This window comes from Pleurodeles waltl, chromosome 6, assembly GCF_031143425.1.
Source record: "Pleurodeles waltl isolate 20211129_DDA chromosome 6, aPleWal1.hap1.20221129, whole genome shotgun sequence".
Taxonomy (NCBI): Eukaryota; Metazoa; Chordata; class Amphibia; order Caudata; family Salamandridae; genus Pleurodeles; species Pleurodeles waltl.
The window spans coordinates 871,636,180-871,651,920 of NC_090445.1; the positions used below are offsets into that span (position 1 = coordinate 871,636,180).

The following is a 15,741-nucleotide window of genomic DNA, read 5'->3' on the forward strand; positions in this document are numbered from 1 at the left end:
TGGGCTCTCTTGCTGAGAGTCCTGGCTTGCCAAGTGGTGCCAAGTCCAGTTCCTGGGCCCTTGTGAGTGAGTTCTGGTGCAACAAGGAAGAAATGAGGGCATTGACTCATTGAACGACTTCAGACCGGTGCCGCTTTCTGGCCCCGCACCGCTGCCTGCCATGGTCCACGCTGAGTGCAATGACCATGACCTACAACACAGGCCCAACGCCACTGCAGCACCTCCAAAGTCCCACCACAGCATGAGTCCAGAGTGCTGTGTCACTGACGTCCATGGCAACCAACTCAGACTCCGCAGCAGCACCCGTGGCCCTGTGGTGTGCTCGGATCAACCCCACCTTGTCGTAAGGAACCAACGCTTTGCCACCAACGCCGCATCACCTCCCCTGCAACCATAAGTAAACTACACCTCACCTACCATGACTAGCAGAAAGGAACTAACGCTTCACCTCCCCTGTGACACTAAGGAACCGATGCCACACCGGCCCCAGCCACACCTGATCTCTCCGACTCTGTGTATTGTCTGTTTTCTCATCGTTTGCCAAGGCACTGCAACCGGAGTCTACATGACTCCGTGGCTAGCCGCGCTTCCTCGCGGGTTGAGCAGGACTGTAGAAAGTGACTCCATCAAGCAATTTTGACAGCCCCAGTTGGAGCAATTGTGCTCCTAAGCGCTATACCTTATTTAATTTTTGAAAAGCATATCTTTACTCTTGTAGGTTGGATTTCTGTCATTTTGGTCTTGTTTTACTCATCAAATACATATTGGCTATTTTTCTAAACTGGTATGGAGAACTTTTGTGGTGTCGTCACTGTGCTACTGAGTGTGTATAAATACTCTACACATTGCCTCAGAGATAAGCCTATCTGTTGAGCCAACCTACCATGGGGGTGAACAGGGATTATCTTAGCTATGTGACTCTTTTCCCTAACTAGAGTGAGTGAACCTACTTGGACCAACCCACTGCCAACTAGAGACCCCATTTCTAACATAGTTCATATACAGATGTGTAGAGTTTCGTATTCTATTTATGGGATTGTTGAGTGTGGGGAGGGTTCATGATTCATGAGAGGAAAAGCTTTGAGTAGGATATTCTGCAAGTCCCTTCACTTAATAAAATGTATGGGTTGGGGGCAGATTACAGAGGGAGGTCAAATAAGTGTCAGCTAAAAATACGTTTGGCACGATTTGATGAATCTGCACAGAATTTGGAAAGCATTCAGCAGATTTAGTTTTCTGTTGGTTTTGTCAAATATTGAACAGACCCATTGGGACACAAAGATAAAGGGGACAACAGAGAAGTCCTTCTCTATTAACGTTTTGGCTGTTTGATGAATCTGAATTATATATGGCAACTAGGAAATTAAGCCCTATACAAGGCCAGGCAGGAGCTGTGACCAAATGCTGCGAGGCACAGCTAAGCTGGGTTGGGAGCAATGACCTGGCTAAAGACCGTGCACAGAGCTGAATGGATACATTCTAGAACATCATTAAAAATGTAACTAAAACTCTAACTTCTGGGCATGAGAGGGCGAACAGACAATGCAGTATATTGTATTGGCTGATTTGTCTTTTGCTTCATTCCCCTCATATATGTGGGGGGAGGATATATATATATATATATATATATATATATATATATATATATATATATATATATATATATATATATATATATATTGTATACAAAAACCTGAACAGTTAATGAGAAGGGTAAACAGCTGAATGACTGCTTGAGCCATGGGCTATGCTTAAAATTGAAGGATGAAGTGTATTCTGGACCACAGCACAACGAAGCAGAATGTTAAAAAAAATGCGTATTGACAAAATAATAATTTACCTGGTTTCCTCTGAAAACAGAGAGTGGCTGGGCCATAGACTCCCCATGAGACAGGATCAGGTCCAGCATGCCATCTCCATCAAAGTCAGTTACAGCACCTCCTGCATTAACACAGACAGTTTACAAATGTGAGTGTGGAGAGTGTCTACTATATCCACTAATGGGTCTCAAAATCAATCTTCCTTTATAGAAACCAACATGTAAGACACCTTACTTATCCAGTTCACAAATTCTGCTGTCAGTAAATCGCTTTTCCATAACATTGCATTCATATTAAACATAAAAGAAAGGCAGTTTATTTGTGCTAAACTTTACTTCTACTGCACTCAATAAGTGCCCAACCCCATTATCCTAATACATTAAATTTTGAATTGCACAATAATGTAAGGGATCCTCGTTTTCCATGATAATTCGATGAACTTACTGAGCCCAACAGCAAATGTGGCTTTGCTCCATGTTCTTGTATTTGTCCGCCCTTTAAGAATTTAGGTTCACACTCATTTTTGATCGGTTGAGTTTATCCCTCTACTGCTAATGTCAGGAACTATATTTTTTTCAGTTTTTTAGGGGCAGTTCCCAGTTTAGCACTTGATGCGTGTGCATGTTTTTTCTCTATCTGCACACTTCTGTCTCCCTTGTTCTCTCTTTATCTCTCTGTCTGTCTCTGTCTCCTACTGCCTGTTTTTTTCTGTTTCCCACCCCATGTTATCCTCAGCTTCAATGCCCTTCTTGTTCCTCCCCAGCACTGAGCCATGCTATGGCTCAGTGCCCTCTTTCTCGCTCTCTGCACTGCTCCAGGTCTCTATTATTGGTTGTCGCAGTGGCCATAGCTCGCTGCTATTGACTATGCAAATTATTTGAACATTGCAGTGACATTTCCAAAGGCAACAGCAGCCATCTTAGATTGCTATTTTCTTTATTATTGCAAGAAGCTTGCATTTAGATGCAACATGGCAGCCATTTTGTAAGTATAGAAAAATAACACTCTATGCTGCAAACCATAGAACAGAAAAGGAAAGAAAGTTGGCAAATGCTAATTTCAATAATTACAAGATGACCACCAAGTTGTGTCTACATGCAGTGTGGCAGCTACCAAGGAAGTGTAACCAAGATTTCTTACACTACACTGACAAAACCAATACCGTTAAATACCAAGCACCCATATCTCATTTGGTTTCACCTGTTTAATCTGTGCCCAACAATTATGTAGTTTCCCCTTATTTCTCTATTCTCACATATGGTATCTTATTAGTCCAGTGCCTCTATCCCTACAATCTTCAATTCAAGGATACAAGGCTCCACTGGCCCCAAATACAATGGCCCTTGCCTTGAGACCTTCTCCCATGCCCTCTGCCACTAACAAACTCCTCCAAACCACTGTCTGCTGAAGCACTGGACCAAAGGATATTTTCCAGTATCCTTGGAACCCTCATTCAGAACTTTCATGGCAATGCAAAACTTACTCCTTTATTGAGGCTCCAGCATGCTAGGTCCACTTAACTCTCTCTGCTTTCCTCCCGCAGGAGTCAGAGAGGTTTAGAAAGGGCACGTACGGTTCACAAGCTCAGCAGAGTGTTCGAGCAGACTTGGTTGGAATTATCAGCTGTAGCAAAATCTCCTTGTCTATCACACAACAAGATTTTAGCGGATCTATTTACCCATGTGCATTGAACTCTTTGTCATACCTCAAGTAGTCCAACACCGAAAGCTTGTTTGGGTGATTTGGATCACCTCTTAACATTTGAGAAGAGCTAAGTAACTCACTAGGGGTTTGTGCCCCCCCCCCCGCAAGCAGCCCAACAAATGCTGCATTAAATTGAGAACATCACTTAGCATGGATCTTTATTGCTGGGCACACTCAGTCTCTTTGCAAGCTCCCTATCTTCTGCTTTTGAACTCTGTGCACCATGCCTTTCTGTGTCGTTCTTAGAATATGTCAACATATTTGTGAAGCTAAAGATCTCGCACTCATCAACAGGTATTCTCCTAAAGGCGCCACCGTGCTCATATGGCAGCTTCAACCCAGTTGAAGTGTTCCCCCTTCTGCCCCACTGCTACAGGATCATACTCATCTTTCTCATTCTCTGACATAGGGACTAACACTTTCCACTAATCTCTGTGCTATTTCTCTCACCATTTTTCTTGTGTTCTGTTTGTTCCTGCCCCATATTCCCTTGGTGCCTCTGTTTATTGCCTGCATCTTTTTGGTGTCACTCGTTGGCAGCTCTCCTCCAAACACAAATGCCTTGAATCCGATCAGACTCTGAAATGACTCTACAATTTAAGTCTGACTCTCCCTGCCCCTTGCATCAAATCTTTCCCTCTTCATGAGACTTCCTTGTGACAGCTGCTGCTTCTCCTCTCTTCCTTGCACCACCCCATGTGTTCAAGGCTATAACTTACCTCTCTTCCCACTCTCTTGTCCCTTCATAACACTGACTGTCCTCTCGTTTTGGCACCACCACTACTGATCCCACCTTTGCTTTACTTTCAGCACTGCGTTGACCTCCTGGCCTTACCTCTGTCATCCTGGACTGAGAGGTTTCTCTGTAGTATTAGCTTGTAGAATTTCAACAACTAGCGTGCATTAGTTTCATCACTGCCGGAAACCACTGACTCGTTTGAAACATGTAGAGGGATTTAAGAATCTCTTATGCAAATGCATGGGACTGTGGTAATACACGGGCCGCACACCTTTCAACATCAGACACTACGCATCATCTCCACCCTCCCAAATGTCTTTGTGCAGAACGTTAGACTACTCACTTTGGCTTGGTGCCCGCATTCTCACCATTCAGTGTTGAAATAAGATACTTAAGGAAAATCAGTGAAAAGGTATCGTTTTAAAGCAGGGGTGTAGCTAACAGTGGTGCACGCAGTACAGTTGAACCAAGGGCCGGAGGGATTGGGGGCCCACCTCCCGTGCACCAGCTGCAGTTAGTTAATAAGCGTCTGGGTGGGGGTGAAGGTGGAAGTGGTTTTATCCGGGCAACTTGTGGCAGGTATTTGTAAAACCATATCGGAGTGCGCACAGTGGACTGGACAGATGCTACATGCACCTAAGGGCTGAAGGCACGGGTCTCAAGCGCCTGGTCACTGCAAGCTCAGCTGGGCCATAACTGTGACCCAGGAAGAATGAACTTTGCTGTTCGGCCACTTTTGGTGCTGTTCAAGAGGCACACCACCACAAGCTTTAGAACGGACCAGTAGCTGCTCCATCTAGACAGGTCAGTCACCTGTGGACATGTGCAGAAGAGAGCTGCACTGTATGCTATTTTTATTTATTTATTTGATTTTTATAGCACGGATATGGCATGGAGGCAGTAGAGCAATTCACAAAATCAGAGCATATCAATAGCAAAATAAAAATGTACAACTACATTAGAGGAGGAGTGAACGACATGTTGTCCCCTTCCGGGAGGTCATATTCATAGCAGGACACAGCAATGAAGAGCTGGTGGTATAATACCATGAGAGCATCATCAATCGATCCTGCAGGTTAAGCTTGGTATGTGATAGGAGGGAGCGTGAGGAGGAAGGAGCAGTTTAGGCCATGTGTCGTTCAAAGTGAGAGCTCTGAGGTCTTTTTTTAAGGTGATGTGACTATTTCAGGTGGAGGCTAGGTTTGAGGGAATTTCAGATTCTTGTGGTACTTCCGGAGAAGGACCAGTTCATCTGCTTGAAAGCAGGGTATTCCACAAGGAGCGGTTAGGATTTCTCTAATCTCTACCAGCACCTGAGATTTTCAGTTTCTCAGACATATATGAGGGTAGAGCGGAGTGAAGAGCTTTCTGAGTGGCATAGGCTGTTCTAGCTTCAGAGTAAGAAATACATGAGTGGCTCAGGGCTGCGCTGACCTATGAGAGAGCTGAACTTCTTACTAATAAATTTGTAATGATTGATGGAATAAGAAATCTACATGATTTAGGATAACCTAGAGAAATCGTAAGTCGTGGAAGATGTGCCCACCTGAGTGGCCATCGTACTGCATGTTATAACCAATAATACGTTCGCACTTGTATGTTTATTGATGTGCACACATAGAATAAAATGTATTAATGGATTTAACTAATATATTAATGTTATTTATTTACTTAAATAATATTAGTTGTCGATTAACCACGTAGTTTGGGCCCACTTGACCAGCCTCTTGCTAAATTACCTGACATGGAAAATGATTGTAAATGTTCTGTGAAAGCCAAGAATGAACATTATTCTTTGCTCACATCGTGCTGACCGAGCGATTTGTAAATGTCTTAAACCTTCATATGAGAACTGACTGCTAGAATGTCTTGCACTAGAAAATGTTACATTGTAATTTTGACGTGCAAGACAGCGGTGTTCCCAGGACCAAACAATGGATGCACTGACTGTAGCTAAGAATGCAACAAGAAAAGTTACTTGACAAACCCGACGATGGGAACAGTAGAAGAGGAACTAATCATCGACATGTGAAAGACTGTTTAGTTATGTTTTAGATATATAGTTTATAGTCTATTGGTCCTTCTGTAAACGTGCGACTTTCAGACCAATGACGGCGTGAGAAGTTATTTCATGGTAGTTTAATTTAGCCTGCTTGCACTTAGGAAAGGGAGTCTCTTTTTTTTCTGAACCTTTGCATGCAATTCTTTCTGTCCCTGTTAGTGTCCTGTTCGTGGAGAATCACAGTTAGATGCTTTCTACTAATTTGTGTTAATGCTGATTCTTTAACAAATTGTCCCAGTAGTTCAGTTAACTTAGAGTCCAACTGTGACTGAGCCAGCCCCCTTTTCACTGCTTCACTGCCCATTGCTGATGCCAACCAGACAGATGTCCACCTGACGAAGAAACTGCCTCTTACTGACTCACTGAGGAGAGGTATAACAAATGTGATTCCTTTTGTGCTAGATTTGTGCTTTCTTTTAGGTAACAACCGCTATTTTGATAGAGGCACAGTTAAATGCTTTTGTAAATTGACTTAAATTGTTTAGCATGAAGCCCAAACATGCTATTATAATCCGAAGTTAGTTAGTATGCCCAAGATGTTGATAAATTGTTATTACCGAAGAATTGATTCTAGTCACCTGTGGAGTCTATATGTATACTGTCTCTCTTTTCCAGTTAATACTGTTATTGATTTGCACTGTAACCCTCGAGAGTTTAACTGTCAATGTGTTCGAGAAATTGAAATTCTTTAGAAGATTCGGCCAACCGGTGTAGTTTGTATATGTTTATCATTTGGTTTTGAGACTAATCTACGTGATATTAACATTTTTAATCTAGGGAAAAAAACATACCAAATTATACTAAAGGTGTGGTAATTCATGGCTAAATGGGTCATGGTGTGTAAAGATTATTGACTCCAAAGAGAAATGGTGTTTATTAATTAGGTTATAAGGATTGCTGTTGAAGATAGCAGTTATGTTGGAATCACTCTAAGCGTAGTCAAAAAGTCCATTGAACTTCTAACGTGTTCCCTTATGAATTAAACTATAAAAGACCAAATAAGGCCAAACATGCTCACACCTATTAACAGGGAACAATGCTTTCCACTCAAACCCACTAGCTGAACACCATCCAGGCTCTGCATTGCACTTGCAGAGAGGTTTTGTTCGTCACTCGAATGATTCATACATCCTCACTGCTTACTTCTGTTGGTGCCCCAGCAGCACATGCACCACCCTTCAGCCCCCTGAGGTGTAGCACGTGAACTCCCCTGCAGCCCGCGAGGCATAGTGCCCACACCCCTTGCAGCCCCTGAGGTGGAGCACACGCATGCCCCTGCAGCCCCTGAGGCACAGCCCCCACTTCAGTGTAAAGGATATTTAACATAGGAGAGATATGGGAGTCTCAGTCCCCTTATCACTTTCCTAAGAGGGGCCCCATCATTTTTCTCAATGCCGAGGGAGGGCCCTGCATCTTCACAGGTTCTAAATAAACATATTAGGCATAAGCACTAGATTTAATTCCTCCAGTCAGCATGCAGTAATGAAAGCTAGATGAAAACCACTCAGCACCATTATGTGCAGACTTTCTTTCTAACTATGTTGAAGTCTTTTCCTGAACATGGAAGGCTTGGCTCACTAAACTCTGCAACACAAATATTCAGACATTTGTGACATTTCCTGTTGCAAGAATTGATCGTGCTAAAGCAACATGTTCAGGGGCACTTCCTTCATTGGAGCAGAGGAGCGTCGCCCTCCTTCTAACAGTGTATCACGCATGAAAACTAAAATGGTAATGAAGTAATTTCATTACCATTTTATTTTTCACTTCAGTAGGCCGAGTGGCAGGCAGCGCTGTGCAGGGTCATTGTTGCTGATTGGCAGCGGGGTTAGTTTCTGCTCCAGTTTAAAATGCGCATGTCACTTTGGCTGGCTGTGTTGTGACGGCCAGTAACACATGCACATTTTAAACCTCTTCAACACAATCTCTCTTAGACAGTTGGGTGGAGAGTAGGCACAGGCAGCCAGTGCTCAGGAAGCGTTGCGGCAGACCACACCAACCAATCCTGGTGCTTCTATGATGAGTAATATTAGCAGCAGCGTCAGAGCAGTAACAGTATGGGAGCCTTGTCACCTCTACAATTCTGATTGCTATTTCCTGCGAGTATGTGGTTGGCGTTGCACACCTTCTCCCGTCTGAAATGCAGGCCAGAGGTCGTGAAGGGAAGGGGAGCAAACAGCCTCTGGCCCCAGAGCACAGGTTTGAGTTACATATTATTTATGACACAGTGACCCGTCCTCTGTAACAATCGAGTCTTTATTTCTTTATTTTTCAAGAAGCGTTCACGATTCCTATCCCCTTACCTAGTACTGGGATATTATTTGTCGCCTGGCAGAGGCAGCATCAGCTTTGGTGCGAATTAGCTCCTGCTTGTAGGTCGTTCCTCAAGTTAAAACCCTTTCAGAATGTGCACTGTAGGTGGGTCAAACATTTCGCTCCACTGTTTGAGAAAGTAAGCGGCCCTCGCATTACCAGTGTGTGTTAAACCCATGAAAAATATTCTAAAAGTACATAGGTCCTCTGTAATATACCACTGTGGAAAAAGCCAGTGCTGAAAACTTGGTAAAATATGCAGTATTGTAACTTGATTTAGTACACACTGAGCAACGCCACAGGCTCAGCGGGGATGTAGCCATCACTGGTACAGCTTCCCAGCTAACAGACAGAGCTTCGTTTACTTGCTGCGCCACAGTGTTAAAGGGCACTGAGACATTCAGTTTGCCTAGGGGTTTGGACCACATCTTTTAGGCAAATAGATAAGCTGCTAGGCAGCGACCAGTTTGTCCAGTATATTATTAGGTTTACGTTTTGAACCAATATCTGTTTATCTTATGCAACTTGTACAAGAAGACTCTTTTGTGAACAGACCCTCAACAAATTAATTTCAAGCGTATTCATCCACTCTTCCTTTCTGTGTGCCTTTAGGAAGTGGTCTGAGGCTACCTCGAGTTGGTAGGCAGTGTTTTACAAAAACATTACATTAAATAAATGAAATTAGTACGTATTCAGATTTTTCTGACAGGATATACGTAGTAGGGCATGTCTTTCATAATAATGGAATGCTATGATGAAACTGTCGCACATGCAAAATTCCATATATTAAAATCCTTTCGCCTTGATGTGTCCACCAAAGTGTGCTAGCCTGAGATGAGCATAAATCTAAGACCTGTCACTATAGGTGAGGAGAACTTTGACTTGCCCATGGTCTATGTTTCACATAGGTATGTATACTGCATTATAATAGCCAGAAATCCTGACAATATCATACCTTCACTAGTAATTTACGGCATGTGAATATCTGTAAAGAATGTTTTGGCGCCACCCAGTGGTAAACGATCAGAATGACTGCTTGACGACTGTTCCAGATGTTCAATGCATTGAAGAACATTTAATTTTTCAAATGTGTGACAAACTAAGACCCACGTTTAGCACAATGTTAAACAGCCTCAGTGTCCTGCTGTGCATGAGATGTCTGAGTCGTTGAGCATTTGAAAGGTAGAAAAGGTGGTGATCTCATTACTTGAATGCAGATGCGGTATTTTCTCCGAAATTTGCATTGGCACCTGGACACGGACGACCTAGTGTGGTGGGCGGAGCCTGAAGTTCTCTGAACCGTCATATGGTGGGAAAATGCTTTTGCCCATTGACTTCAATTTTACATGCAGTATATTTTAAGTGCAAGTTGGCTGTGTTCTAATTACAACACTTATTTGACTGGCATGATTAAAATAAATAATCCTAATTATGTTAGATTAGCCTATAAATCATTATAATCCTTTACATTGCTCGTATGTACACAATTTGTCTCATCAAAATCAATATACAGACAATGATAAAAAATCATCAGAACACGTTGTAGTGCCTCGGAAAATGTCTGATGTAAAGAATTAAGCACCAGTCCATAAAAATAAGTGCTGTCATTTCTGAACCAGCAACCACCAGCTCAAATTAAGGACTACCTGAGCATCACTGCACACATCCATGGTTTAACCAGCTGAATCTGGGCACAAACATGATGCAGATGAAGTCCGGATCCTTCAACAGCATGTCAGTTAGGTCAAAGTCCACTCACACAATACCGATCGGTCTTGTGTGCTCTTGTGGTGATGCGGTTGGTGTCAACAGGTCAGACTTGGTGCATCAGAAGCAGTGGTGGAGTCAACTGCAATGATTTCTCTAAAAGTATCTTAACTCCATGAAAAACAATCCCTCAAAGAATGAGACAATATTGATGATGTTTGGACATCTTACTCTGAGGCCCCGCTTCCTACTGGTACCTTGTCAGCGGAGCAGTTTCCAGACCATCTCTCGTGAAGGGATTACTTTGAGGCCCTATTGGATGGGTTGCCATGGGATGTTGTGGATTATGCAGGGCTGTGTGCGGGTCACACGTGGGCCACTGCAGGATCACCAATAAAAACCACGGCCGAGTAATTTGTGCAAGGGCGGATGACACATAGGCAGGTGTGCTTGCCAGCGGGATCCAGGTGCGGGTGGGGCCAGAAAATAGTCTCGGGACAATTGGTGCTTCACGATATGAAGGGCGTCTCCTTGGTGACTTGGTTGTTTGCAGGTGTAAGGCTCCACTTTGGTGGTGAGATGCTCTGCTGGTGGTTACTGTCATGCACATGGCAATTATGGTGTTGCCATTTAACAACATGTATGATAGGTGGCAAAGGCTTGCATGGAGTAAGGGTGGCTGTCAGGACATTGCAGCCATGTGGCTCATTGCATAGGTGGTGCAGTTCTTCTCCTTTGGCATGTGCGGTTGTTAGCAGGGATGCCATCTGCTTCAAGAAGCCGGTAAGAGATGGCTGAACGGTCACACTGTGAAGCGTGGAGCAGATATGCGGTTTGCACATGAAGGCAGCTTACTTTCAGTACCCCCGCTATGGAACATCTCCTGGGTCCATGAGCAACCTCCCACTGCAAAACGCCCTCTTCCACACTGGACTTTAGGGTAATATCTCTAGCCAGGCCTCTAATGATGGTCCCGCCACAGATTTCCATTGCAGTGCGATTCTACGCCTAGCCAAGGCAAGGGCTAAGTCTAAAAATCTAGTGCCAACTTGTGTGTTTTGGGCCTGGGAAATCCTCCAAGCAAGATTATTTCTAGGGTACAGGGGAGGAGAACATCCCAGTGTCTCATGAAGGTGAAGCAACACCTCACTCCAGTAAACCTGTTGAGTTGGGCACTCCCACATCATGTGACCAAAGTCAGCATCTGGCACGCGGCATCTGGGACATTCTCCAGGACCACCTCCATATATCACTTGCAGTCTGTGTGGCGTGAGGTATATCATGTGCAAAGTGTTAAAATAAGTGTGCATAAGTCTCAAGTTATGGGAGATTCTATGTGGATAGGCTAACATCCTGTCCCACTCCCTAGAGCCACACTTTCTTCTTCTGGCTTGCTGTGGCATCTGTCCACATGTTGCATGTCTTCTTTGCATATGAGGTAAGGTGGCATCAGGCCATGTGTCATCACTTCTCTTTGCATGGACCACCTGCAGGTCCTGTCCTTTCTGAGCACTAAGTGTCTTCTCCTTTTTGTGCTGAGGTGGTGGCAGTTTACCACACGGGGAGTGCAACTCTCCTCTTGCCTGTAAAGGGCCAGGGGCAAATTAGTCTTAGGGCAGTTTGGAGGAGGACACTCCCTGAACAGTTTCTGGCCCACTGCAAGGCAGTGCTAGCATAGTTAAGGTGAATACACTCTCCTTCCTGCATTCAGGCCACACAAGGCCCCTCCTCCGGGACCTTCCTTCCTTCCTTCACATCTTCTTCCCTCGAGGGAGCAGTGCTTGCATCTTTGCTTGAACCTGCTTAGGGTCATGCGTGCTTGGCAGGATTGGTCACTCCTTGTGACGTTCTCATTGACAGGCCAGCAGTGGCCATTCGGTGCTGGGATGACCGGTTGATACGGTTTCTTTCAAACAATCGTGCATTGTCTATGCGCCCTCTTGGCATTGTCTCTGTTCTGGCAGTGGTGGGCTGGCAGCCAGCAGAGGGCATGCTGGACTTTTACTTCCAGTTCCTGTTGTTGTCTTGGTGTGCTACTGATGTGGTGCTGTACGTGTGTGAGATAGGTGGCAGGAAGCTTCTTCTGTGTCTTTTTGTGGGGAGTAGTGGGGCGAGCTGGGCTTTTCCTTCCTATCCCTTTTGCTGTCTTGGTATGCTGCTGATGTGGTGCTGTATGCGTGTGACTTAGGTGGCAAACAGTTCCTTCCATGTTTTGTTGTGGGGAGTAGTGCCAGCCTTCCTTCTCCTGGCATGCTGGCTCGTGCACCCGACACAGGCTGGTGCCTTTCATGTTCATGGCTGGGAGCCTGCCCGCAGTCCTCTCTAGGGTGGTTACTTTTCTGTTGTCAGTATTGCGCCCCTTGGCCTACATGCCATCGTGGGTGCCATGCAGTGTGCTCAGTCGTCTTCACCCAGTAGCAGTATTGTGTAGCCATTTTAGCTATGGCTCCATGCACATTATTTTAACACACTAGGCCAAGCCGCTGTGCACTCTAATCTAGATATATTTTATTCAGCTGCATTTTATTATTGTTACAATAGCAACTTTTACGGTCTTGTTTTATTTTCTGTGTATCTAACTGTTTTGCCTAGGCCAGAACTCTGCTCTCAAACAAGACATTTTTGCTCATTCTTTGCTTCTTCCAAGGCTACAGCAAGGCACATTGCCGGTGAACGTGGTATAAGTTTAGTCTCCGACATTCTTAGAAAACACACATCCTTACGTTTTCTCATAACATCAGCTGTTTTATTATAAAAACACTTCCCTGTCCCGTTAGAGGGAGATTCCAGCCAGAGACCACAACTGTTTGCTGATTGCCGAATGCTTCGCTACAGGTGCTTTGCAGATTTCAGGCCTTTGCTCAGGTATGGGTGATGATGTCTTCCCAGGGGAACGTGAAGGGCAGAATTAGAGCTTAACACGTTGTGCTCTATCATAGCCTAGGTAGGAATTAGCCTATCGACTGTAGTGACAATATGGTAGCGTTATTCTTATGCTTCACTCTCCTTGTCACAATTTTAATATTGTCATGCTGTGTCATCCTGGTTATTTCAGCTCACACTTTGCACTCTAAGATGCATTCACTTCATTAAAATCATTATTGAAACATATACTGCCTCTGTTTGTCATTGTATATATGAGACTAATGTAACTGAGAGAAACGGAAGAGACCTGAGTGACCACGGCTTCCCTGAGAAACCAAATGTCATGCGCTGGGCTACCCAGTCATCCCTGCCCTCGGGTAGAGATGAGGCACTGCTAGTTAGCCGGAGCAAAACCCAGATTGGAGTGACAGGTGTCACCTGCAGTGGGTCCGACTTAGTCTCCCACACCGCAGGCGATTCTGCTGCTCGAAATCCAGTAGTCTCATTAGAATAATGAGAGCCTACACGACATGGCACCACCAATGTTGTTTGGTCAGGCTATAATTTTCGGGTCCTCCTGAGTATCTCTGTCTCTCTATATCCAACGATACCTCAGTACTATATACGGAGACGTCCGTGGTATTGAGGGCTTCCTCCTCAGCTACGTAGGAAATCCTACCAGATGCTAAGAGGTTGTTCAAGCTTGAACTCTAAAAGGAAAAACACTATTTTGTGTGCCTTCTCTGAACAAATTTACTATCTAAAATGACGAATCCACAACAAGTAGCAATAGCAGTCAATAAGAAACAACCTCTGACTACACATTTATTAGCAAATGGCCTAATGTCCCAGTTGGGTCCAGTCACATTTGTGGTGGACGCCCAAGCAGCTTAAAGAACAGAACTTTTCTATTTTTGTGTCACATTTCCAGCAGTTGATGGGAACACAAACAAATTTCATCAGTATACACTTGCAAACGTACCTGGACAACACAGGACATATGCATATTTAGAAATACCTTTATCTTATCAAGTACATTATAATTGGCTTGATGGCGCCCTACCCCACACAGTTTTACCAGTAAGGTTAGGTCCTCTAAGTAATGATGGTCCTACCTGGCCTTTATTGGCCACCTATACACCTCACCCTGCAGTTGCGACTTTAGCAGCAGCTGAAGTTCGTCGCTTATATACTGAACTAACAGCGACATATAGAACAGTAGTACAGTTTGTGATGCAAACATTAAATACAAACCCAGCACGTGCTGCTCCAGCACAACCAAATGCAGTGACCCCAGGTATAAACCCCTGCAACTGTACATTCGATCACTGGTAAAGTACCCGCCAAACAAGAGGAAACTCCGTTTTGGTTAGCACAATTTTTTTTTTTAGCTAGAAGCAGTATTTCACCATGTGGGACCTCAGGATAAACATAGAATTCTATTGATGTGCAAGCCATTTGGGATGGTCCCTACAGTAGATAACTAATACCTGGGGCATGGTATTTGCTGCGCTCTACACAACCGCACACGGTACACCGACACTTGCCAATTTACCAGAAGTGTTGAAGCAAATTCAAGATGAATACGGGGCTGCCCCAGCCCTGGACTTGGGAATGCAATTAATGGGCAATTTTGCCACGGTATCCTCAATTACTTAAAGTAATCTTAAAGGGAAAGCAGTCGCACTAGCAGTGTGCATGCAGCTCCGTGATGTTCCTCAGCAGGATCAGGAATGCGAGCTGCCCAAAATTATCGCAGAGACCTATTCTAGGATTGGTTGAGATAGTCTAGGGGCCAGACCAACTAAACCACAGTTTCAGGGCAAATCTATTAAAGATTTTTCCAAGCAAGCTCCTTAGGGTAATAAGAAACGCTGGGATAAAAAACAACAAACACCTAAAAAAGAAAGTGGAGAATCTCCGCGTACGGAGACCCCACAGAATAGATATAATCTAAGAAATAGAGATAGTATAAAAACGCCTGATAGATATCAATATACTGATACACACCAATCTCGTTCCTTTCAGGATTCATCGGAAAAACGCAGTGAGAGAGGTGGGTGATCAGAGCGAAGAACAGAGTACGTGAAACAGAGACAGGAATCACAACGCTCATCAGAGGTTTCGATTAATAAGAGAAACCTCCCCAAAAGAAATCCCAATTTAAAAAGAAAAAAGTGGCAGCAGTCACAGTACAACATGCCACTCAAGAAGAGGGCCCTCTTGAAGAACAGGAAGTGGGTACTATCACTGCTAGACAGTGCGGCAGAGGTCACAATAGTTCGCCGGAGTCTTCTAGAGCATCTGGAGGTGAAAGCAACTGATGACTTTCTACAAGTAGAAACTGCGGACATGCGTGTCTCCACATCTGATAGGGTGTATAAAGTAATGCTACAGTTAGGAGACATTGAACGTATAATAGACGCAATCTTTTGGGATCGCGTAGTAAATATATATGATGTATTGTTGGCTGAACATGATTGGCCACCTGAATTTGTCCGTAACTGCCCATGTGGAGAAGATGTTTTTAA

The 15,741-nt window shown here is 44.2% G+C and overlaps 1 protein-coding gene across 2 annotated transcripts in view; it reads right to left on the bottom strand.

Moving 5' to 3' along the window:
- CRTAC1 (cartilage acidic protein 1) overlaps nucleotides 1-15,741 on the bottom strand; it is a 1,353,390-nt gene that overhangs the window by 50,591 nt on the left and 1,287,058 nt on the right. For both annotated transcript variants that reach the window (XM_069239641.1, XM_069239640.1), the window contains exon 10: nucleotides 1,841-1,941. In XM_069239641.1, the coding sequence (XP_069095742.1) occupies nucleotides 1,841-1,941 (101 nt within the window). The remainder of the gene's footprint in view (nucleotides 1-1,840; nucleotides 1,942-15,741) is intronic.